This window comes from Mastomys coucha, unplaced genomic scaffold (genome assembly GCF_008632895.1).
Source record: "Mastomys coucha isolate ucsf_1 unplaced genomic scaffold, UCSF_Mcou_1 pScaffold12, whole genome shotgun sequence".
NCBI lineage: Eukaryota > Metazoa > Chordata > Mammalia > Rodentia > Muridae > Mastomys > Mastomys coucha.
The window spans coordinates 46,714,924-46,740,277 of record NW_022196894.1 but is presented as its reverse complement, the minus strand read 5'-3'; the positions used below and the strand labels follow the sequence as shown (position 1 = coordinate 46,740,277).

The 25,354-nt window shown below is 38.9% G+C and overlaps 1 protein-coding gene across 1 annotated transcript in view; it reads right to left on the bottom strand.

The window, feature by feature from the left end:
• Myh15 (myosin heavy chain 15) overlaps window positions 1–22,580 on the bottom strand; it is a 137,999-nt gene extending 115,419 nt beyond the window's left edge. Inside the window, exons 1-9 of the mRNA XM_031364712.1 lie at window positions 22,419–22,580; window positions 18,281–18,387; window positions 16,012–16,155; window positions 11,685–11,841; window positions 11,017–11,044; window positions 10,026–10,119; window positions 8,712–8,804; window positions 6,332–6,395; window positions 6,148–6,243 (exon numbers count right to left, since the gene is read on the bottom strand). Of these exons, the coding sequence (XP_031220572.1) occupies window positions 6,148–6,243; window positions 6,332–6,395; window positions 8,712–8,804; window positions 10,026–10,119; window positions 11,017–11,044; window positions 11,685–11,841; window positions 16,012–16,155; window positions 18,281–18,387; window positions 22,419–22,503 (868 nt within the window). The 5' untranslated portion in view covers window positions 22,504–22,580. The remainder of the gene's footprint in view (window positions 1–6,147; window positions 6,244–6,331; window positions 6,396–8,711; window positions 8,805–10,025; window positions 10,120–11,016; window positions 11,045–11,684; window positions 11,842–16,011; window positions 16,156–18,280; window positions 18,388–22,418) is intronic.
• Window positions 22,581–25,354: the final 2,774 nt, after the last annotated feature.

Here is a 25,354-nt window from a genome sequence, read left to right as displayed (position 1 = left end):
GGGAGGGAGGGAGGGAGGGAGGGAGGGAAGGAAGGAGGAAGGAAAAGAAAAGAGAAAAGAAAAGAAATACTACTCAGCTATTAAAACAGGGGCAACATGGTTTTTGCAGGTAAATAGATGGAACTAGAAAATATAATCCTGAGTAGGTAACCTAGACCCAAAATGACATGTATGGTATGTACTCAGTAATAGGTGGATAGTAGCCATAAAGTACAGGATATCCATAATGCACCCCACAAACCCAAAGAAGATAAGTAAGAAGGAAACCGGCGAGGATGGTTGAGTCTCATCTAGAATGAGGAATAAAATAGTCATAGGAGGCAGAGGGAGAGAGGGAACTAACTGTGTGGGAATGGAGAAGAGGAGGAGATGGGGGTGTCAGGATCACCTGTGAGGAGAGACAGGAGAGAGAGCCAGAGGGCCATAAGAATGAATGGAAATCTGCCCAGGATCTTCTAGCTTTCACAGTCTCTGGTGAGAAGTCTGGTATAATTCTGATAGGTCTGTCTTTATATGTTACTTGACCTTTTTCCCTCACTGCTTTTAATATTCTTTCTTTGTTTAGTGAATTTGGTGTTTTGATTATTATGTGATGAGAAGAATTTCATTTCTGGTCCAGTCTATTTGGAGTTCTGTAGGCTTCTTGTATGTTCATGGACATCTCTTTTTTCAGATTAGGGAAGTTTTCTTCTATAATTTTGTTGAAGATATTTACTGGCCCTTTAAGTTGAGAGTCTTCACTCTCTTCTATATCTATTATCCTTAGGTTTAGTCTTCTCATTGTGTCCTGGATTTCCTGGATGTTTTGGGTTAGGAGCTTTCTGCTTTTTGTGTTTTCTTTGACTGTTGTGTCAATGTTTCCTATGGTATCTTCTGCCCCTGAGATTCTCTCTTGTATTCTGTTGGTGATGCTTGCATCTATGACTCCTGATCTCTTTCCTAGGTTTTCTAACTCCAGGGTTGTCTCCCTTTGGGATTTCTTTATTGTTTCTATTTCCATTTTTAGATCCTGGATGGTTTTGTTCGTTTCCTTCACTGGTGTGATTGTGATTTTCTGTAGTTCTTTAAGGGATTTTTGTGTTTCCTCTTTAAGGGCTTCTAGCTGTTTACCTGTGTTCTCCTGTATTTCTTTGAGGCAGTTATTTATGTCCTTCTTAAAGTCCTCTTTCATCATCATGAGAGGGGATTTTAGATCTGAATCTTGCTTTTCTGGTGTGATGATGTGTCCAGGACTTGCTATGGTAGGAGAATTGGGTTCTGATGATGCCAAGTAACCTTGGTTTGTGTTGCTTATGTTCTTATGCTTACCCCCTATGGTCTGGTTATCTCTAGTGCTACCTGCCCTAGCTATATCTGACTGGAACCTGTTCTTTCTGTGATCCTGGTTGTATCAGAACTCCTCAGAATCAAGCTATCGCTGTGAGCCTGTGATTCTTGGATCCTGTAATCCTGTGATCCTGGGCCTGTTAGCACCCCTGGGAGTAGAGCTTCCTCTGGATATTATGGTACTCACTGCAGAGTTTGTGTTCAAGGTCTGCTCAGGGCACCAGCTCAGACAGACTGGAAGGAACCCAAGCCACTGGGCTGATGGGGTTCCTCTGTGCCTGGGTCCCGCTGGTCCCAGTTACTCCCAGTGTTGGGACAGATGTCTCTGCCTCCCAAGTGCTGGAATTAAAGGCATGCACCACCACTGCCTAGCTTATAATACTCATTTTTACTGTTACAATATTTTATAAGATTTAAAGAATATGATAAAAAAAACCCAAAAGGTATGGCAGTTATCGAAGGGATATCTGGGAGAAGTTGGGGTACAAAAGGGAAAGAAGAATGTGATGTAATTCTGTTTATTTAAAAATGTTAAATGTTAATGAATTCAGGTAAACTGAAATTATGTATCTTTTCTCACCATAATGCAATAAAACTTAAATCAATAAAAAAATGAATGGAAATCTGCAGCTGTTGAGGGTAGGGGAATGTGGGGAATCTCTAGGAAGTCCTAGAAACCTGGGATGGGGGAGCTTCCCTGGAGTCATTACAGGTAACATTAGCCAAGAGGCCTAACATTAGGAATATAGAACCTGAAAAAGACATTCCTATAGTCAGGCAGTACTCCCAGTGGAGGGATAAGGACACCAACCCACTCACAAAGCTTTCAACCTAAAACTTGTCCTGCCTAAAAAAAAATACAGGGACAAAGATGGAGTAGAGACTGAAGGAATGGCCAACTAATAACCAGCCCAACTCAAGATCCTTCCCATGGGCAAGAGCCAATCCCTGACATTCTAAATGATAGTTATGCTTATAGTCAGGGGCATAGCATAGCTCCCCTCTGAGAGCTTCTACCCAGCTGCTGACTGAGACAGATGCAAATACCCACAGCCAAACATTGGACAGAAGTGGGGGACCCTTATGCAAGAGTTGGATAAAAGATTGAAGGCCTTAAGGAGACAGGAACTCCACAGGAAGGCCAACAGAATCAACTAATCTGGAAGCCTGGGAGATCCCAAAGACTGAGACACCAACCAAAGAGCATAGATGGACTGGACAAAGGCCCCCTAACACTTATGTAGTAGAGGTACAGTTCAGTCTTCATGTTGACCCTCACCAACTGGAGTGGAGGAATCCCTAAAGATGTTGCCTGTTTCTGGAATCTGTTCCCCTAACTGGCTGCCTTGTATGGCCTCAGTGGGAGAGGATGTGCCTAACTCTGCAGATACTTAATGCCCAAGGTCAAGGGAAACCCAGGAGGCCCACCTTCTCAGAGGAAAATTGTAGAGACTATGGGAGGGGACAGCATTTGGAATGTAGATAAACAAATGAATAAAATTGAAAAAATAATACAATATCACAAATAAATAACCTAAAAATGTACCTCAAGAGTTTGGTAAAGCAACAAACAATAAAACTCAAAAATAGCAGATGAGAAGATAGTGAAAACTAGGTCACCAATGAATGAAATTGAAACAAACAAATAAAAAACAATACCAAAAAAAGAGAAGACCCAAATAAATATTTGAATTATTTGAGATTGGTTGGAACCCATCACAAAACATAACAAGAAGTTAAGAAAGTCATCAGACCATTTTAAAGGGTGCTCAAGGTCCTCAGACATCATGAAGTGCAAATTAAATCCACTTTGAGAATTGATCTTACTGTAGTCAGAGTGGCTGATTCTATAATCAAGGAAATGACAGCATATGATGGTGAGAATGTAGGGAAACGAGAACCCTCATTCACTGCTAATGGGAGTGCAAACCAGTACACACTCTGGAAGTCAGTATGGAGACTGTTATAAAGGTAAAGATAGAATTACCACATGACTCAGCTCCATCATTCTCATAGCCAGGCATATACCAAAGGACCGAATAACCTATTGCACAGATACTTGCTCATTTGTGTTCCCATTGCTTTGTTATTGTTATATATCTACACAATAGTATTTGATTTAGCTGTAACTAAAATTTAAACTTTCAAATGAATGGATAGAACTAGGGAAAGTATTTTCTGTCAGGTAACACAGGCACAGAAAAACAAATGTTGCTTGTTCTCCCTCGTAGGTGGATCTTAGCTTAGACAGCAAACTTTGTATTTTCAAATTGGAGTATAGACAAAGTCAGGAAAATAGAAAGAGGACATGGGGCGGGGGTAGTTTAAGGGGAGGGATAATAGAGTGTCAGTAATATAAAAGTAGAGAGGAGATATACAGGGGGAGTAGAAAGCAGGAATGTGTGGGAGGGTGGGAAATGGGTAACCTAAACAGAAGAGCTGTGATAATAAAATACATAAAAACCTCCTATCTCATAACCCACCATCTCATAATCAAAATTTAAAAAACATAGTTTATAATTTTAAAAAAATGTTAAGGAAAGTTTCCTTACATGACTAGAGAGCACAGTTCCCTGAAGGCAGGGGTTATTAAGAGGAATCAGGGCCAGGGTATGATATCTCCTTGGGAGTTGTTAGTCAGGGAAGCCTTGGAGGCTCCCCTAAGTGATACAAGCTCCTGCCACTGCTCTTGATGACCCTCTAGAACTTGATGAGACACTTGTGCTAGAAATATAGCTGGAGCAGGGGAGGCGTGACTCCATGATGTATAGAAGTCAGATGACACTTGCCTGGGGCTAATACACCACCTCACTTCCAGGCTCCTCCAGGCTCTGCTGTGATTTTTTTCCCTGCTTAATTTTTTGTAATACAAGCAAACACTCATAATTTAGGAGACCTATTCAGGTGTTCCCTTTTATAGCAATTGTCGGGATGCCTTGAAATGGTTCTATACATTATTTATCATGGATATCCTGTAAGGCCTCGGCTGCTTCCTGTACTAGATAAGATGAGTCAGATGCTTGTCGCTGGATAGAATTTCATGTCTCTTACAAGGAGGGATGTAAGTGGTAGACATCTTGCCTAGCACATGTGAGGTTCCATATTTGATCCTCAGCAGCAGCACAGCAACAACAACAATATCATCAACAACAACAGCACACACACACATACACACACACACACACACACACACACACACACATTTATTTTAGGTTTAGTTGTGGCAAACACTTGCTGCTTCCATATCACCAACAAATACAAGATGAATGTAATTTTCTAGTTCACACATTTTTTCCCAGGTTGGGAACACATAGAAGCTGAAGACTAAGTAGTCAAAACACTTCCAAGTTTATGCCAATCTGACCTGGACCAGCTATCTCAATCCATAGTTATTCCTATGAGTGCATGACAGTCCTTGATGCTTTCCTCAAATGCAACAACAACAACTTGTCACCCTTCCTTTAGGATGACTTCCCATGGCATTTAAAATAGCAATTAAACTGTGCAATGAACTATAAATGCCACATGATCTGGGCCCTGCCAAGCTCCCCTTATATCACTTGGCCGTTTCCTATTGTAATAAACAATATAGAGTCAGCCTTCAGGACCTTTGCACTCACCATTCCCTCCTCTGAGAATGTGGTTCCTGGAAAGCACTGGATACTCAATCACTCCGTCATTTATATAGCTGCAGAATAGTATCCTCCCAGAGATAAGTTGCCTGGTTACTTCATCTAAACCTAACCAATCACCTACAAATCCACCAAATCTCATTCTCTCATCCTCCAATGTTCTTTATTTTTAGGCCTACCAATAACCTGCAATTATGTATTTTTTTTGTATGTTGATTGATGCTAAACTTTCAGTCCAGGATGTATGATAAAGAAGGCAAGGAATCTTATGTTCTCTTTAGCCCTGGAGCTTAAATAGCTCTGTCTGTTGCCTAGCAGCCATACACTGTGTCTTTTATGGACAAGACCCATATGACATGAATTCATTCTCCACTTCCCATAGACACTATCTTGGGTAACAGTCCTATCATTTTCAGTCTAGTACTATTGTAATCCCTTCTCTAATATTAAGGTTTCCATAACAGCATACTGGGCTAAATCATTCTACACACTGACATCAATAAAATCAGTACCCTGTTATTATCCCATCTACCCTCTTGAACACCAAGCACACCCATGCATACACTCACCTCCGCATGTGTAGAATTACCACAATAACTTCCCTGTGTTCCTCAAAGCAGATCTCCTAATCCAGTCAGCTTTTATTCTTTTCCTGCACTTCATCTGCCCTCTCCTGACCTTGTATACATAGTCTTACAAAATACCCTTGATTCTTGACTCTATCTGATCTTCATATTCAAAACCATATACCCTTTCTTTATAAAATTCCCATTGAACATAACAGTGACTCTATTATGTTCTCTTGCCTATGACATCAACATAGCTCCAAACAGTAAAGGCCTTTAATTATCTAATATATCTCTCTCCCTCTCTTTCTCTATCCTTCCCTCCTTCTCTTCTTTTCTTTCTCTCTCCTTTCCCCCTCTTCCTCTGTCCCTCTCCCCATCCCTCTCTCACTCTCCTTTTCCCTCTCCCTATCCCCCACAGACACTTAACCTTGCCAAATCATTTTATTCACTTCAAATTCTTATCTTGCTTTTCATCTCAAATTATAGATTATACAAGTGTTCAAATTCCCTATTTTGGGATGAATAAACTGTGGTCTAAAAGTACTAAGAGACTTACAAAAATGTATTATTCATTCACTGGGATCTGTTTGTGTTTTAAAATAAATCAGTCTAGTACTTACTCTGAAGTTCTTGTTTTCCAGACAGAATTTGGTAAAAGATATGGTAGTTCCTCTCTCCAGGCTGCTGATAAACCACTCGAGATTTTTCGAGAAAATCTAAGATTTAAAATGCATAAAGGTTCATATTTCAGCATACTTACAAAACTTAGAAGAAAAGCAACCAGAGAGTGCAATGGTTACTTACAGATCTGGATATCTACAAAGGACAGTGTCCCTCTTGCACCAAAATGTAGCCGAATGAGTTTTCCCTAAGTAAAGACAGAACACAGGTTTCTTGCTGAGCAGTTGCAAAGGCCTCATTATGTGCCATAATCCTCAAAGTGACATACCCCAAAGATTGAAAAATAAAATGCAAGATGTTTTTGAAATGAGATAAGAGAAGATAACGTCTAGAGCATCTGTTCTCAACGTGTGGGTAGTGACCCCTTTAAGGGTTGAACGACATTTTCACAGAGGTTGCATATCAGATATCTTGCATATTAGATATTTATACTATGACTCATAACAATAGCAAACTTATAGTTATGAAGTAGCAACAAAAAATAATTTTAAAGATTGGAGACACCACAACATGGAGAGCAGTATTAAAGTGTTGCATCATTAGAAAGGTAGAGAACCTTTGGTTGAGAGAGAACTACAATTGGTTAGCAAGGGTGCAGCAGTTGCTAATGCCACATCTCCTACTTTCTGCATGTATGTTTTTATGTGCATTGTAGAATCTATGAGAACCTCTGTGCTCTTATTTGAAAAGGAAGAAAGAGTACTTTCTCAGCATGCTCATCCACTCATTCAGTATTCAATGACTGTCTGCCATAATCTAGGAAACTCCAGAGAAATTAAAGACACCTTATTTAAAAAGAAAAAAGAAAAAAAAAACACATGGTCCTGAGCCTTATGAAATATTCCAGAGGAATATTTTGGAGTATTTTTATCTCAAAATAAGAACGACTTTTGCTGTAGTCTAGGAAGTAAAAGAGAAGGGATTATAAACCAAGACTGGAAGATAAACAAAAAGACTATGGGTTCTTCTTTCTTTATTAAAGCTCAAAAGAAGAATCTATCAATGCTTCCCAGGGCTGCCAGTATCACAACAAAATGCCAGGTACAATAGCAACTATGTTTTATGGGATGAGAAGGTTAGAGTGAAAATTAAAGGCTGGCTGAAGTCCTCCCATGCCAGGAAGGCAACACAGCAAAACATCATTCCAGGGGAAAAAGAGTGGCTGAAACAGGGGACTGAGCTAGCACACTGTTAGCTACACAGACAACTGTATGCATGCCTTTATGCACATGTAGTTGTGGAAAGCAAATATGGATGTACCTAGTATTCATATTTAAAAACTATCTGGATGTCTTTGTTTTTATTGAATGTCCTTTTGTCTTTTCCCTCCCACTTTACAAAATCTTTTCATTTTGTCTGCTCTTTCCTGATGATCCTTCCAACTTTATCCTAGTTTTCTTTGCTCTTCATCTCTCTTCGTTCTTCATCTCTTCCATCTTTATTCTTCATCTCTTTCTTAATTTCCTCTTTCCTCCCCTCTCTTGCCCTTCTTATTCCTTTAGGTTATTTAATTTTATTTCTTATTCTGTCTCTCTCTCTCTCTTTCTCTCTCTCTTCCTCTCTCTCTCTCCCTCTCTCTCCTCCCTCTCCCTCTCTCTCCCTCTCTCTCTCCTCCCCACACCGCGACTCATCTTGGGATCTCACAATGCCAGGGTACCAGGCAAGTCCCTACCATTTATTTAGCTATCTCCCCAGGTTTTACTCTTTTCTTTAATTTTTTTTTCTCTTTTCTTCTCTATCAGATATTTCTGCCTTTCATATTTTATAAAACATGCAGCAATATCTTAAACAAATCTTTAAAGCAGCAACTGTTCAATGTACAAGTATATGCTAATATATATAATCATGAACATTTTATCACTAGGCTTTGATCAGAAAGTAGGTAATTAGCCTGAGTCTATTTTTTAAGTAAGTTTATATAGCAAACCTGAAGCTTCCTTCAGTTTTCCTTAATTTATACAATGGATCCCTGTCACTCATTTATTTTTAAATCTAAATATTTTCCTCCACTATGGGACTTATAGTTATGTAAAACACATTGGAACACCTTGTTTAATAAAAAAAAAAAAATCCTTGTTAAAGTTAAATATGCAGGAAGAATGAGTCCATAAACAAGAGCAGAAAGAATAATTAACAGAATTTAGGAAGTGGCTATAAAATTGACTTCAGTATGCAGGAAATTAAGAAGAAACAATTTTTAACCTGTAGATATAAAAGACACTATTATAAATCACTACATGAGCTTCCTTACTACCAAGGTAAAAAACTGTGATTTAAGATAACTATGTTCCTCCTGAATGTGTGCTTCCAAACAGAAGATGCATAGACCAAGGCAGCTTTGCCTCAGCTACAGCTATTAAGACATTTTGAGTGATGTAACAATATGATAGAATTTTATTTAAAAAATGAACTTTCTTCTAGAACTCTGTTACCAATGTGCTCAGACAGGAATTCTATGATAGGCTAAAAGCTATAGGTTCTGAAGTGCTATCGTGATACTTACAAAGCGAGAAGAGTTGTCGTTTTTACAAGTTTTGGCATTTCCAAATGCTTCCAAGATAGGATTCATTTGTACAATTTGATCTTCTAAAGTTCCCTAAAAATCATGGAAGAGAAGTATAGCTGGTTAAGTTCATTGAAACAAACTCCCTAAATGCATATCCAGCCCCATCCCTGACATAATAACTAGTGCTATATAGTTTCCAAATAAGATTATAAAACACGACTTTGGGACCTGAGATTCAGAAAAACAAAATAATTAAATGTCATAGTTTCATATGCTTTTTACTAAGAAATCATTTAGGTGGGCATTAATTAGTAATGTTTTGTTTGAGTCCAGGTGAATAAAAATAACTTTTATTAAAAAACAGAAAACAAAACTAGACATTTTTCTTAGACTAATACATCAGTTTCTTGCCATGATTAATTTGTATTATTTTTACACTATTCCTAGGTAATCTAGAGATTCAAAACAGTGCCTTGTAACAATACTGATCTTGAATCTGAACTTTGCATATTCAAATATGGGCTGTCTACACAGAATGACCTGGAAAAATTATTCTGAAAGACCAGCCAGTTCTACCTCAATTCAGAACTGTGTTGTTTTATAAATTTATCTTCAAAGACCTGTATTATAGGATTAATTATATACTATATGGTGTTCAAGAATATCCTATGTATAAATAATATTTCCCTTTGAATAATATGTGTCTATTTTCTTCCAAAGAATTATAAAAGGCTATACTAGCAAGAATTTCCATAGACCCATTGCACATGTTATGTTTTATGTTACATTATATAAGGTCATAAGACTCAATGTCATGATAAAACCAACAAATCCACATCAAATAACGACAAAACTAAGATGCCCACTGAAATAAAGTTTTATGTTGGGGAAATCAGACTTTAAGAATATGTAATGGACATCAGCCAAATTCAGGGATGATGTGATGGGAAAAGAAATCTTAGTGTTTTATAGCCTTAGCTCCAGTTCCTGTTGGTTTCCTGCTTCCTGAGTGCAGAATGTAATAATAAAAATACAATGTGAGTAGCCAGCCTTCTGCTCCTGGTCCTGCCTCCATCACTTCTTCATCATGCTGAATGTATATCTTCTCAAATGGTATGCCAGAATAAAACTCTCCTTTCTTAAATTGCAGGATCGGATATTTTGCCACAGAATGAGAAAAGTAATTATGACAGTTTTGCTAGTTGCTCTATGGTTCTCTCCTCCTCCTCATTCCTTATACTGGTCAGGGAAGAGTTTCCATGTCTCAGTAGATGAGGTGATCTTACCATTAATGGTGTTATGGACACTTACCAGCTTTTTCTTGGGCTCACTTAAAGCTGCCATGGTGGCAAAATACTGAATGGTCAGTTTTGTGTTCACTGTCTTTCCAGAGCCGGATTCTCCTCTGTGATTTGAAATTGAAAGTAGTTAACTGCTTCTGATGATCAATGTAATGAACATTAGCTAATTCTGATCATACCAAGCCTCCTCTTATAGAAAACGACTTGCCAATCATTTCACCAGGCAGCTGTGCCTTAGTTTTCTCTTTTCTCTTCAATAATCGACTGCATTTGCTCAATCCCACCTTTAGGTACATGAAATTCAGAAGCCAATAATTGCTATTTGAAAAGAGCATAGATTTGAATTTGAACTAGCCACTTAGCTCTAAGATTCTAAGAACCTATCATTCCCTTTAAGATAACAGAAACCAACAGAGAGTCAATAACACAACTTCTCATCACCCCTTGAGTCTCAGTCACCTGCTCACAATAACATGCCCACTTGGTGTTCTTTCCATCAAAGTGAACCTTCAATAAGGTATCCTGAAGGTATCCTGAAGGCTTCCTCACCCTCCTTTGTCATCTTCCAAAGATACATCATGTATCACTACATGTACTGTGCCACGGCTACTCAAAGCGGCAAGTTATGTATTTCATGGGCATACTCTATGGGCATTCGGCCTCTCTGCTTAATTAGTTAGCAGAGAGACCATTGAAGTCAATTACTTGCAAGACTGCAGAGCTCTTCTCCAAGAAGGAACTAAACTAGCTTGTACAACATGGTTTTCAAGAAGTCTCTTAAAATGATGGAGGCAGACTTCCTTAAATCATATTTACAGAACTCTCCAAAGTAGTATGGTTATTGCAGAGCATCTTTTCCTTCCTGAGATGCGTTCTGTATCTAAAGATTAAACAAGTCAAATTTGACAAACTTAAGTTTTACTTTCAGTGAAATATAAGAAGTATCCATTTCCAGTGAAACTTCACATAGAGCAAAAAGAAAAAATGAACCAAACACTTACGTGAAAAGTATGGACTGGTTCTCTCCACCTAAAAAAAAAAAAAAAAAAAAAAAAAAACAAGGAAAATGATGGGATGGTTTTATGCTTGAAGCTTATGTGCTGGCATGAATTTATTAACAATTTTCTTAGTAATAGTTTCAACTTAGAAAAAGAGAAAAGGCTCCTCTGTTTCATCTATATTTGCAAACCCCTCATTTAAACAAATACAGTATAAAACAGATAGCCCTATCTTACTAGCCATATGAACATATTAACTCTAGGCCTACTTCCTTGCTGTAAATATAAAGAGTAACTAACTGATGGTTGACAGTTTTTAGCCTTTTAAGAATCATCACATAGTAACAGCTATCGGATAGCTTCTGTGTCAGACGGTACAGCAGATGCTTGGTGTAATGAGAGCAGACATCTGCAGGGGGCATTATCTGGGCCAGCCTCCAGCCCCATCGCTACAAATGCATTCTTTCACTCTGAAGTACAAGCTAATTGTCCCTGTAACCATAGGAGGCCCATACTATGTTGCGTGCATTTTATCTGGAAGGAAACAGAGGTTTCAAGAGATGAGGCAGCTGTGAGGCCATGCTCTGTTACAATACCTTAAGTCCTTCGGTGACATGAATAAAACTAGGATCAGAGATTCTCCCTTTTCATTTTGTAGGGCATCTACTTACTGCGAAGCATATCCTGAAAGGCACGATTGGCCACAGCAAAGATGTGAGGGGGAACCTCGGATCGCCTCTTCCTTTTATAGGCAGCCATGACCTCTTTTTGATACACAGGAAGCCACTTGTAAGGGTTTATAGCCACACAGAAGAGACCTGAATATGTCTGAGAAGAGATCAGAGTGGATTTCAGAAAATAGACTAGCAACACTCCCAGCTTTACCAGGGCTTCCCTATCATGTAATGCTAGTTTGACTATTTACTTGTAAGGGAACGTGGAAGATGAGAGATTTGAATTCTTGTGAAGAAGTAATTTCTAACAGAAGCCGACAGATCTGGGTTAGACTAACATCAAGACCTCATAATTGCCTCTTGATCTTTGGGAGATGAACTAACTGATGTATGTAAGTCTCTTTTTTAAAAGATTTTTATTTTTATGTGTATGAGCATTTTGCCTACATGTGTGTATGAGCGTGCATACATATGTGCCTGGTGCCAGCAGAGGACAAAAGAGGACACTAGATTTCCTTAAGCAGGAGTTATCGATGGCTGTGAACTTCCATATTGTTACTGGAAACCAAACCTGGCTCCTCTGAAAAAGCCACAAGTGTTCTTAACCTCTGTGTGGGGCAGTGTTCTGCTCAGATAACTTAAGCTCAGTAGAGTATTGGCATTGAGCCCTGGACCCCTGTGGGCAATTTCTGCTTGCAGGAGGCAGAAGAAGCTTGGCCATAACTTCTGAGTCTTTGGTTCCTGTTTCATTCACAACCCCTCACAGTTGCCCGTGCAGGAGATGTGTGCTCTATCAGGCAGACAATGCCCCCAAGCTCCCAACATTCTAGCTGGACTCTACACCCAGTCATGTGACCACAAGCCAGACATGCCACGCCCCGTATAATATAAGAGGCAGTTTGCCCCCTTCTCACTCTTTTGCTCTTCGTTCTTCTCTTGCTCTTTGTTCTTCTCTTGCTCTCTTACTCTCTCTTCCTCTTCTTCTCCCTCTCCCTCTCTTGCTCTCTCTCTCCTCTCTGCTCTTTGTTCTCTTCTCTTGCTTTCTCCCTCTCCTTTCTCTCTCTCTCTCTCTCTCTCTCTCTCTCTCTCTCTCTCTGTCTGTCTCTCTTTCTCCTCTCCTTTCCTTCCCTTTACTTAACTATCATATTTTATCCTTCTTATAATAAAATAACTCATTTATACATTGCCTCCTTTTTTCTTTATTTTTATTTTTTTAAACTTTTATTGCATTATGATGAGAAAAGTTACATGATTTTAATTTATCTGAATTTGTTAACATTTAAAAACATATTTTAATTAAATAGAGTTGAATCACATTCTTGTTCCCCTTTTGTACCACCACTCCTCCCATAGACCCCCCTTCAATACCTACAATATCTTTTTTGTCATATTCCTAAAAATTTATAAAATATTATAACAATAAAAATAAGTATTATAAAAGTTGTTTGATATAAAACAACAATCAATTTAACAGTCTTATGTAGATGTTAATCTACATCAATAGTGAAAATACATTTTTCTCAATATAAATTTTAAATAACTCCAAACATATCAGCTGTATACTTAAAAATAATACATCACTACTAGTATTTTCTTAAATGAACATGAATATATAAAGTCTTTTTGTTTGTTTTGTATTTAGTAGAGTTTAAAATCTTGGCTCTTACTGTGGTACAAGCCCAAAATAAGAATAATTTTTAGACATTGGGTTTCATTGTAATAAGGCTGTATTTCAATGACCCTCACATCACCAAAGGATTTTACCTCCATTGTAGCTAAGCTGAGAGTTGATAGTTCTGCTGCACCAAGAAATGAATTTTAGGCTCGATTTTTGGATACAGACTTCCTGCTATGGTCAAAGCTATTTGACTTGAGTGAGTGACTTTATTCTCAGCCCACAGAGAACAGGTTACGTTCATTTAAGAAATGGTGTAGGTATTAAGATGGTCTATCCATAAAGTCATTCACCAACTGTTTCAATGAACAATGGTTCTGCTTGGAGGGTGGCACATTGCCTCCTTTTTAACTCAGGTACCGTTCAGCCAAAGGCCGACACGGGAGAGAGAGAGACCCAGGCCTCAGGAGCAGGCCCTGCCTTTGGTACTACAACTGGTAGAGAATGTGGGCAGCAGGCTCCCACCTTGGTACGACACCTCTGAGCTATTTCTCTAGCTCCAACATATAACTCTTGAAGAGAGACGGGTAATACCAATACAATGAATACCAATAGCCATCAGAAGCCTGAGAAGACAAGAAAGCCTTTTCCTCCAGCACTTTCACAAGAAGTCCAACAGCAGTGCTTTCACTTGATTTGAGACGAATATCCTTCAGGACTGTATGTGAATTGATATTGCTTTAAAGTACCCAGGGGAGAAGCCCAGAGGTCCAGGAAAATGAATGGAGAAATGCAGCTGGGGGGTGGGACAGAACCTCCAGGAAGTCCTAAAGACCTGGGATGTGAGAGGCTCCCAGGACTCAATGGGGGTGACCTTAGCCAAAATGCCCAACAGTGCAGAAATGGAGCCTGATGATACCACCTGTAGTAGGTAGACAGGGTCCCCAGTGGAAGGATGGGGCCACCCACCCATCTTCAAAACTTTTGATCCACAATTGTTTCTGTCTAAGGAAATGCAGGGACAAAAAAATGGAGCAGAGATTGAAGGAAAGATCACCTAGTGACCAGCCCAACTTGGGATCCATCCCATACTCAGGCACCAAACCCTGACACTATTACAGATCCCATGTTGTGCTAGCAGACAGGAGCATAGATGGCTGTCCTCTGAGAGGCTCCACCAACAGCTGACCGATACAGATGCAGGCAATTACACCCAAACATTGGACTGAGGTTGAGGACCCCTGTGGAAGAGTTAGGGAAAGGACTGAAGCAACTGGAGGGGATGGCAACCCCATAGGAATAACAACAATATCAACTAACCTGGACCTCTCAGAGCTCCCAGAGTCTAAGCCTCTAAACAAAGAGCATGCAGGACTGGTCTGTGACCCTGGTGCTTATATAGCAGAGGACTGCCTTGTCTGGGATCAGTGGGAGAAGATGGGCCAAAGACTTGATGCCCAGGGAAAAGAAGATGCTGGGCAGGGGGTGAGGTGGGGATGGGTAGGTGGGTGGGGAGGGGGTAGGGGAAGAACCCTCTAAGAGGGAAAGGGGAGGGGGATGGGATGAAGAACTCTGGAAGGGGGACTAGAAAAGGGGCAATATTTAAATATAAATAAAGTGATTTAATAATTAAAAGAAAATACTAGAAAAAAAAGCACCCATTCAGTGTCAATTTTATTGAGAGACAAATCTTTAGAGAAACTAAAACAGACATCTGGTAAGTTAGATAGTTGAAAACTAGGATGGTTGCCTGTCACAGTCTCGGATCCCTGTGGCCACTACCTCAGCCTGTTCTCAGTGTTGCTTCTAGTGCATGAATACAAATTCAAGTCCATATTTAGCAAATTCTTCTCTGTATCTGGACTTAGCTGTATTCCAGACCCATAAATGGAGTATTTTTATCTTTTCTTTGCTTACTTGCTTGCTTGCTTGCTTGTTTTTTGAGACAATATTTCTCTATATAGCCCTAGCTGTCTGGAAATTCACAATGTGGACTAGGATAGCCAGAAATTCACAATGATCCATCTGCCTTTACCTCTCAAGTACTAGGATTAAAAATGTGTACCACTACATCCAGCCTTTTTATCTTTTTCATAAACTGATTTATTGTAGAAGGGCTCATTGAGCACTGAATAGGAAAATCAAGCATTCATCCAAAGGGCACATATGGCAACAATCCTAACATGGATATAAGACACTCAGCTGTTCTTTCTTGGAAACTCTGACACAGAATGCCATGGAAGATACCCAATGACTATCTAGCTCTCTCTAGACAGACAGGAATGTATGCATGTGATATATGTTTATCCATTCCTAATGCTAGCATATTTGTGTAAGTACACACAAGTGTCATGTATATAAGTGCGAGCATATCCTGGTTTTATCTTTATACAAAACTATGTTGAAAGAGCAACATCTCAAATATATTTTCCTCCCGAAACATTTTTGGTAGACTACCTTGGTTTAACTAATAAGTAGCTGAGCTGGTATGTGGACTTTACCCTATGAGGGTCTAAGCTCCCTACTTTGAATAAATCTCTAAGAAATGACATGCATGCTGACCAGATAAAACTGAAGAAGATGAGAGAGTGACTTCTGAGTGGATGTTTGTATAAGAATATTATAACTAAATGGAAGATGTCACTGAAAAGTTGAGAGAGCTAATACAAATTCCAACATGAGGTTTTCTAGTAAAGCCTATATACATACATAGATCATCCCGTGGTCATAACGCCTCCTCAGGGTGTGCAGTACAGATGCTTCATTGAGGTAAAGCAGCATTGACAGATCTTCAACCATTTCAAGCTCGGCAGGGTTCATCTGTTGAAGTTTGTCCTCCTTAATTTTTATACTCTGCAAAGAACAGAAAAAGAAAGGTTATGGTCCTAGCTGTGCATGGTGGCACACACCTTTAGTCCCAGCACAGCAGAGACAGAGGCAAGAGGAGTTTCTGTGAGTTCAAGGCCAGCCTGCTCTACATGAGTGCTAGTGAGCCTAGGATAGCCAGGGCTACATAAAGATATCTATTCTTCTATCTCCCCTATGCATATATGTTTTTTGTATGCATTTTAAAAAAAACTATTCAAAGTACACAAACAACAATACACTTTATGGTTTTCAAGGGTGTTACACACTGAATTCTTAGTGCTCTCCCAAAGACTCATATTTAGGGGAACATGAGTCCACTACTATGGAGAAGTTGTAAAACCTTTAAAACTTGTGGCCTACAGAGAGGTTCTTAGGTGATTGGGAGCATGTCATTGTAGAGTTGTGGGTATTGAAGGTATTGTGGGGCCCCGGCTCCCACTGCACACTTTTTTGTCTACAGACCATAAAGTGATAGGTTTATGACTGCTTGTGCTCTCACATAATGTACTGCCCTGGTCCTACCTCCCCACCCCCAAGTGACTCCTAATATACAATTACTACATTTTGAACTGTATTCCATATCAGAACCTTAGGAACAGGTAGAGGATACTACAGTTTGGAGTATAATTTGAGCACCTCCTCCAGTAGTACATATTTTGGGGGCAAAATAGAGAGGTAGTGGAAGACACAGAAGAGGTCCAACGTGAAGAAGTGTTCAGGACACTGGAATTCTGCACTTGGGTGGACTTAGGTAGTTCTCTTCTGGCTCTCAGTTCTCAGGACAAGATTGCTTTAAAAAATACATTTCGTTGGCCATTCCCTCAGTCTCTGTTCCATACCATGTGACTGTGTTTCTTGTGTGGCCTCAACGGGGAGAGGAAGCACCTAGCATTGCAGAGACTTGAAGTGCCAGGTGGGGGACAGAGGAGAAGGGGAAGGGGAGGGGGGAACATTGTGGGAGGGAGGGAGTGGGAAAGGGTCAGTGAGCAGAATGTAAAGTAAGTAAAGACAAACATAAAATTAAGAAAGTGAAATGAAAAGAAAGGAAACAAACAAACAAACAAAGGTAGAAAGACATTTGGCCAGTCACCAGTCGCTTTGTTCCATATCTTGCTATGTGATGTCTCTCTTACTCATACACTTCCATTATTTAGTTGCCAGCCTCCATTAAGATTCTCAACACAGCTCAGCTGACACTGAGAACAAGTTTAGAATTGTGAATAATTAAACTCATGTTATAATTTCCAAAAAAGGAAAAAGAAAAAGAAAAAAGGGCTCTTTTAAAGAATTAGTCTCTGGTTAGCAGCACTATTGAGAGATGATTTGGTCATGACTTCACCAGTACATTGATCTCTTGATGAGTTCTGAGCTGGTTATAGTATAGCCTAGCTTAGAAACACGTGAGTACAAATATATGACTTGAAAGCATATAAGTTCTCTCTGTGTTATTTGTCACTATTTCTCTTTGCTTCCTGGGTATTGCAAGGCAAACAGCTTTCCTCTGCCATCTAAGCCTTTATTTAGACTAACTGAACATTACCCATCTCTTGGTTATTCTGATATGAGGTTATTCTATTAAAATCACACCACTTTTTTTCTAACAAAAGACATTTTGAAAGCACTAGAAGTTAAACGTAAGTCTTCATGCGTGGTAGGCAAGAGCTCCATTCCCACTCTGCCTTTTCCTTGATGTTGCACACAGCTAGATTCAGCACTTGAGAGACAGAAGGATCACGAGCTTGAGGTCATTCTAGAAAACATAGATTGACACTGTGCATCAAGAAAAAGTAAGCAACAGAAGTTACCAGAAGGGAGGAAGAGGAGAAGGAAAGAAGAAATGGAAGGGGTGGGGGACGAAGGAGGAGCTTGAAGCATTAACAAAACAAGTAGAAACAATTATGAAGTCCAGAGTTTATATTCTTCACTATAATCACCTTATTTAGATTCACTTTATGTCTTTGAAGGGGAAGGTAAGAGTACATGAGTGAGGTCTCCAAGGTGTATCAGCAGCATCCCTTACCCTAGGTACGTAGTACTAGAGAAGGATATACTTAGTGACTTTACTAGGCAGAGAGCACAGACAGCCCCAGGAGGAAAAAGCTGGCTTTACCTCTCCATCTCTAGTCTCTACAATTACTTGTCCATCATCACTGCTTTCTTTAACCTCAGCCTCAATATAAGCATTCTTCCCATCAGGAACCCAGCATTTCTTCTTCCCTAGAGAGAAAAGATGGGTTATAACTATAGCACTCAAGGGCATCTCCATTGGTTGTTTTCATACCAATGTAGTCTTGTTTCTACCAAGTCTTAGACCTATTGATATAAGTCACAAAGTTATATAAAAAACATGAATGCTAACCATGACTGCTTACCCACCCATGCTTGTAAAGAAACAAGACAAATGACAGCAAGCAGGTGTCTGCCAGCATCATGGACCCTTAGGTTATAAGAAAACTGTCTACCTAATGCTCCTTTCCCATCCACAACACCAGACCCCTGGATACTCTCCTGGTCATTCTCTTTCCCAAATCCCCTCAAAAGGATCCTTCTATCTCTCAAGTGCTGAATTCAAAAATGATCTATTTACATCTGTGGAAAACTATATGTTAATGGATTTGTCCTTAAGGATTTCTATACATTATATTTAAATCTTTGAATGAAAGTCTGTTAAAAGAATGACAAGCTAAATTGAATAGATTGAAGGAGAATATCCATTATTTTGTTATATAAAAAAAATTGATTTATATTTCCCATCATATATTATTTTTCCTTCTGCTGTCCCCTTAGTCAATGCTTTATTATTAAGTAAAGAAGTCTTTCATAAAAATCATCCATAAAATACTTAAGGTGAAATAAGTTAGAAGTCAGATGAATATAAGAAAAAGCTTCTCTAGGTTCATTTAAATACTGACCAAATTGGTGTCCACCTTAGGCAATTAGCCATTTAAGATGAATAGGAAGCATGCTCTTCAAAGAAAATGAGTCTTAGCATGCTAAGTAATTTTTCAGGCACTTTTTGAATCTTAAAAGTTTGGGAGCTATAAACGTGTAATTGTAACTGGTGAAATTTAAACCTGTATATTGCATGTACTATTTCTTATGGTAAAATAAAGAGGTTCTTCACTTTTTTCTTTTAAAAAAAAAAAAAAAAGAGTTCCTCAGCCAAATAGGAAAGGGGGCCAGGGGAGGGCATTGATGAAAACCATATTCGACCATGATGCTAACGGGAATAACAACTAGATTACTCCACCACCTCTAAAATATGAGTTATCAAAGTTTCAGGTATTTCAGTGCTGCAGGACAGGTGGCCCTTACCAGTTGTTTTCCCTAAAGGTGGGCTGTGAGTCATGGTGAGGAATGTGTACAAAAAGAGGAAATGAATTGGGTACCACTCTCCTCTTCTCCCCCCAGTCTTATCTCTGCCTAGAAACACATTGCTCACTATTTTCCTACTATGATAATTTACAATGCACTGCTTTCTCCCTTTCCTTAACTACAAACAATTCTGCAATTTTCCCTGAAAACTGCATGGTAAGCAGATGTGATAATCCCTTGTAACTTAGTTTTCATTGCAGTTCTGCTTTTTTATGCTTTTGAATACTGGTTATTGTGTTATACTTATTATTTTGCTCCTTTTTATGCAAACACTGATGTTTTAATCTTAGTATGTGAAAATAGATTTGATTTTTTAAAAATATTTCCTTAGCATATTAAAGGCTATGAATTTCAAAACATTAATATTTAAAAGAAATTTGATGATTCTGTCTCTCTCTCTCTCTCTCTCTCTCTCTTTCTCTCTCTCTCTCTGTTACTGTCTTTCTCAGTCACTTCCTGTCTGTCTGTCTGTCTGTCTGTCTCTGAATTTGGAAAGAAAAATAAGACTTGTGCATCGTACCAATAGTGTCATAGATAATTATTAGCAGTAATTAGACTAATGACTCTAAAAATCAAATTACCATCCTCCTAAATTAGTTTTACTCCATTATTTCATGCTTCCTTTAACAAGTGCTTAGCTTCTTTATTCTCTCCTGTATTTCTCTCAGTAGGGCTCACCTACCACCCCGTGGTGAGCTCTTTGTTTCATCATTCAGGAAACAGTGGGAGTGAAGAATTTTCAGAAGTCTTTCCCAAAGACAGTCCATAGCAGCAACTTTTCTTTAAAAATTACAGTAGATTAAATGAGTTAAGTTTTAATTCCTTCTGCCCATCAATAATGAAGACTCCAGATGCAGATGTTACTGCATTTGAATTGAGTCATCTAGACTTTAGCACTGGTCTTGTCACTAAGGAGTTGTCTAGCAACCATTTTGTCTTATGGCATCTTAGTTTTCTCATCTATAACTGAAGGATACTTTCCCCATATTATTTCCTTTAGGCTAACTAACTCTAATTATAGATCTCATATAATATGGAGATTGTCAACATTTAATAGAAAAGTTTGAGATATATAAAAGAATTTTAAAACACTAAAACCAACCATAAACAAGCTCAGAAGTGACCAATGTTGTTTCTCTATATCATTTCTTATGGGACTCTGTCCTATGGTATGAGAGAAAATTAGGGTTAGATTTTATTCAAACTTAAATATATTAAATAGAAACTTAACCTCTTCTAGGATAAAATCATTGGTTTGGCTTTGGAGTGTGGTTCTTTTAATATTCACCTTGAACCGTTGGTCTTCCTCCCTAACACCCAGAACTTCTGGATTCTTTTCTGGGTATCATTACACTACATTAAACTTATTTTCAAGCGCTATTTGTTCCTAACAGCAACGAAGGAAAGTAGGCAGGACAAGGCTTTTTGTTTATCTAACTTGGGCAGCTGAACAAAAGAAGGCTCAGTAAAGAAGATGCTTTATTCTGCTGATGAAGTAATAGATGATCACAAACAGGGAACTGAAATACAAGTTGGCCAAATACTCATTATTAAACTGTTTCCATTTGGCCTGAATTCTAAATACAAACTCTACTGTCACCTAGCCCAGAGAGATTAAGATCTTATGGTAAGATTTTAAATCTTACCAAAGTCAGTGAATGTCTATAAAGAAGGATTATGTGTTTAAAAAAATCATCAAGATTATATTGATTGCTCTATTTTCAGCAATCACTTATATGTTGACTCTATAGATGAAATTATTGTTACTGTGTTGGCCCAGTTTTGCTTTTCTCCTCCCTGGAAGCACTATCACCATCTTGTCTTAGTTGCCTAACTGCCTGTGAAATGCCTCTGCATGGCCACTTCTGATTTTGTGGGGTGTTCTGTTATTCTATTTGATCTGAAGGATTATAATTAGCTTCCTGGAAATGCAATCACACTAATGAAATACAAGGATGGGAAACTGGGAGCTGATCCAGGACTGGTAGGTCTGTGACGGAAATACAATTTCCTTCATAATTGGTTTGTGTTATAATTGGTCACATTAAAGTCTAATGTTGACTAATTCTGGGTACCAGAACCATGTTCAGTTTTTATTGTGCACTGTTAAATAATTTTCAAATTAAGACATGTAGGTGACCTAACGCCAAACCACACTGTGAATCTGACTTCCAAATCTCCAATTAGCTGAAATTTAGAGAATGGTCATACAGTCCAGAAATATAAAAAAGAATGAGGGTGAAGATTACATTTGTTTGGAAATTTTAATGTAGAAGTTGGCCTTTTTATTTGAAGCTAAATCCTCATTAACCTTTGGCCTTGCTTGAAGCACACAGAAATTGTAAATTCCACTGTCAGTCTCCTAACTGATCTTTCTTTTACTTTGGCTGAGAAATCCTGCTGACCTGTGCCAAAAGGCCAGGTTCCAACAGCAGGAATATCTGCAGACAGAGACAAGCTCTCACCTCCAGCCTTGCAGCCAAACATCATTTCCTTCCTTCTTCACAGTGTACAAAGAAGCCAACTTTCAACCAAGCCACAGACCTCTCCCTGCTAAAACATTATACTCATTGATAATTAATAGGTTTCTAAGGAAGCCTTGACCTGTGGAAACTCCTAGAAGAGACTACTAGTCTAAGGACTACATAAATGTGGTGTGGGTCTGTGATTCCTCCCAGCTACTTTTCTTTCTCTTAGAAATTTCTCTTCCTTGGCCTGGATACTTCGATGGCTTAACCTGTTCATGGATTCATAGCAATTGTTTGCACACCATTTAAATAGGTTAGTCTCCAGAACTGATGGTTCACTGCATTCAAGCAAATAGTTCTGCCATCTTGAAAAGTAATAATATGAACTCAAGGCAAAAGTCTTACCATCCAAATCTGGAGGCTGGAACAGAGGGTCAGCTTTATTTCTTCCGAGGAAGGCTGTAGCATCTCCAAACTCAGACAGATCCATAATTCCTAAAATATCCACGAGGGGGGGGGTGACGGAGGGCAGGGGGACTGCAGGTAATGTGAAAGGATTTGTTCTGCAAAAAGATATGAGGAGAAAAAGAATCGAGGCACTTGTTCTAAAATGATTAATCACTCATTATATACCAGATAATGCTGCTTCTATGTCTGTGTCATGGCACAACTGAACTCAAGGACACCTAACTCCATGAAAGGCAAGTCATTCATTAAGCATTGAAGACTCAGTGCCTAGGGTCAAACGTTCTTTCAGGAACCTATGAAAATATATCACTTTAAATATCAGAAGAATAATATAAATAAAATATTGATGATATATAATAATCATGGCCAAGATTTTCTTTACCTTTATACCAACACAATTTCAAAACTAAATTTTAATAATTTTGTAGAGGAAATGCCTCTAGAATGACAAAAGTTCCTAAGTCTGGTAGAGGTCAAATTATAACCTTGAGCCACAGAATTCTAACTTCGGCAAGGGGCAAAATCAGTGAATGTGACAAATGTCAAGTTGCAGACACTAGACCTCTTGATATGAATGGAGGATAGACTCTAACTGCCTCTAGGTATATCGAATATTAGACATAGAATAAGATGACAAAGGAGAAAAGGTATTCAGATATGTTTTCAATATGAGTATAAAGTAATAAAAATGTCCCATCCTTTCAGAAATGACTATCTGGGTCAGATAGTTCACAAAATCAGAGGCTGCTTGACACTGGTAGGATGATAAAAGCAACAGAGAGAAATCAAGAGCTGGGAGTGGGAAACAGGTTGGAGTGAGGGAGTTGAGCAGGTATGAGTAAAAATGTTTACTGAGTCAAAAAATATTTGGCAAGACTGAATTGCCAAGCAAATAAGACAGCCTACAGTCTGTGGATTCTCTCATCTTTAATTATGGTTATACTATAGGCAATTTTTATAGAGAAATCACCCACCATAGAATGAGGTGCAGCAAGGCCAGAATGAAGGAGGTGAGGCGACTAAGTAATAGGAAGAGATGTCCCCATAAAACAAAAACCCACAACTCATGCCCTAAGCAGATGCTTTGGATGGGGTTGCTTTATACTTGCAAATATTTTTGCTCTCTACTTTCTAAGACATACTCCTTCCCTACATCTTTTCTTGACACTCAAATAGAAGAATCCCTCCCTTGACCTTGGTTTTCTGATTCCCCAAATATAGAACCCTTGGTGTTATCTCTGGTTCTTCTTCCCTCGCCCTGTCTATATTCAATGAATCACCACCTTGTATTCTTTCTATAGTTATCAAATCCTTATCTGCTTTTATTTGGCACAGCACAGATTATCACAGAGCCTACCCATTCTCTGAGAAGTACCTGGCCTCATTACTAATGAGCTAGATGTATCTATGTCTGTAATGCCCCCCTGTGTGTCTAGGCCAAGATGATTGGATAATGCTTGGGTACATGTTCCAAATGGAGAGCCAGAACATTTCCAAGAGTGTAGATTTGGAACTTAGGTGCCACTCTAAGACAAAATACTCTTGAATGGAGGGATACAAAACTGAGGGTTAAGGTTGGCCCTCTAGTGTGATTACCAGTGTCACATGTGTTCTCATCTAGAAGTATCAGTAAAGGAGGAAGTTATAAGACTTAAGAGAAGCAACACACGAGAACAAGGAAGAAAAGCCAGAGGTAGCTTTCCTAGCAATGGTACCTAGTGAGACTTAGATCCAGTTCTTGGTTTTGCTTCCTGTCAATTCAATAAATTCTCAACCAACTCTTTTTTAAGCCTCTATTTAAGTGTTCTTGAGTATGTTTTTCTTATTTTCTATTAAAATACCTTTAAATATAATAATTGTCACACTTAACTTCTTATTTTCTGTCCTAAATAATGTAAGGTGTTTATAAGAGTCAGCACATTGTCTGATACATGTAGATATCCATCATTATTATCAACAATTAGTATGTTGTAGACAGCAAGGTGCCTCAGTGTATGGTAAGGGTACTTGCTTATAACCCTGACAACTGACAACTAACAACCTGATATTGATCCCTGAGACCCACACAATAGAAAGAGACACTATACTTCTTTAAGTTGTTCTCTAGCCTCCACAGAGACCAGGTACACACATGGACACACACACACACACACACACACACACACACACACACAAACATAATAAAAGTTTAAAGTATTAATTAATCTTGGTCAATAGACATTTGTGTACTTTCTGAGTGCTATATTAAATTTGTGGGAGAGTATCTTTACTTCCTAAATTATTTTATAATATGATATTACCTAAGATACACAAAACCATTAACAGAGGATAGCAAAGGCTGGTGTTTCCATTTCCTTTCTGTTATTGTAACTATACATAACACAAACTCACACATATTTACTTTGTAGTTCTAAAGATCTGGAACTTCAAGGCCTGCCATCATGATTAGCATCTAGTAAGAGCCTTCTTGAAGGGCAAGCCAGCCTAAATATAGCTATCTCCTGAGAGGCTCTGACAGTACCTGACTAACACAGATGTAGAGGCTCACAGCCATCCATCGAACTGAGTACAGGGTCCCCAGTGAAGGAGTTAGAGAAAGGACCAATGGAGCTGAGGGGTTTGCAGCCCCTTAGGACTAACAACAATATGAACTAAGTAGTACCCTCAGAGCTCCCAGGGTCTCAACCACCAACCAAGGACTGCACATGGAGGGGTCTGATTGTTCTGGCAGCATGTGTATAGTAGAGGATTGCAAATTCGATCATCAATAGGAGGAGAGGACCTCGGCCCTGTGAAGGTTCTGTGCCCCAGTGTAGGGGAATGCCAGGGCCAGAAAGTGGGAGAGGGCGGGGTGGCAGGCATGGGGAAGTGGG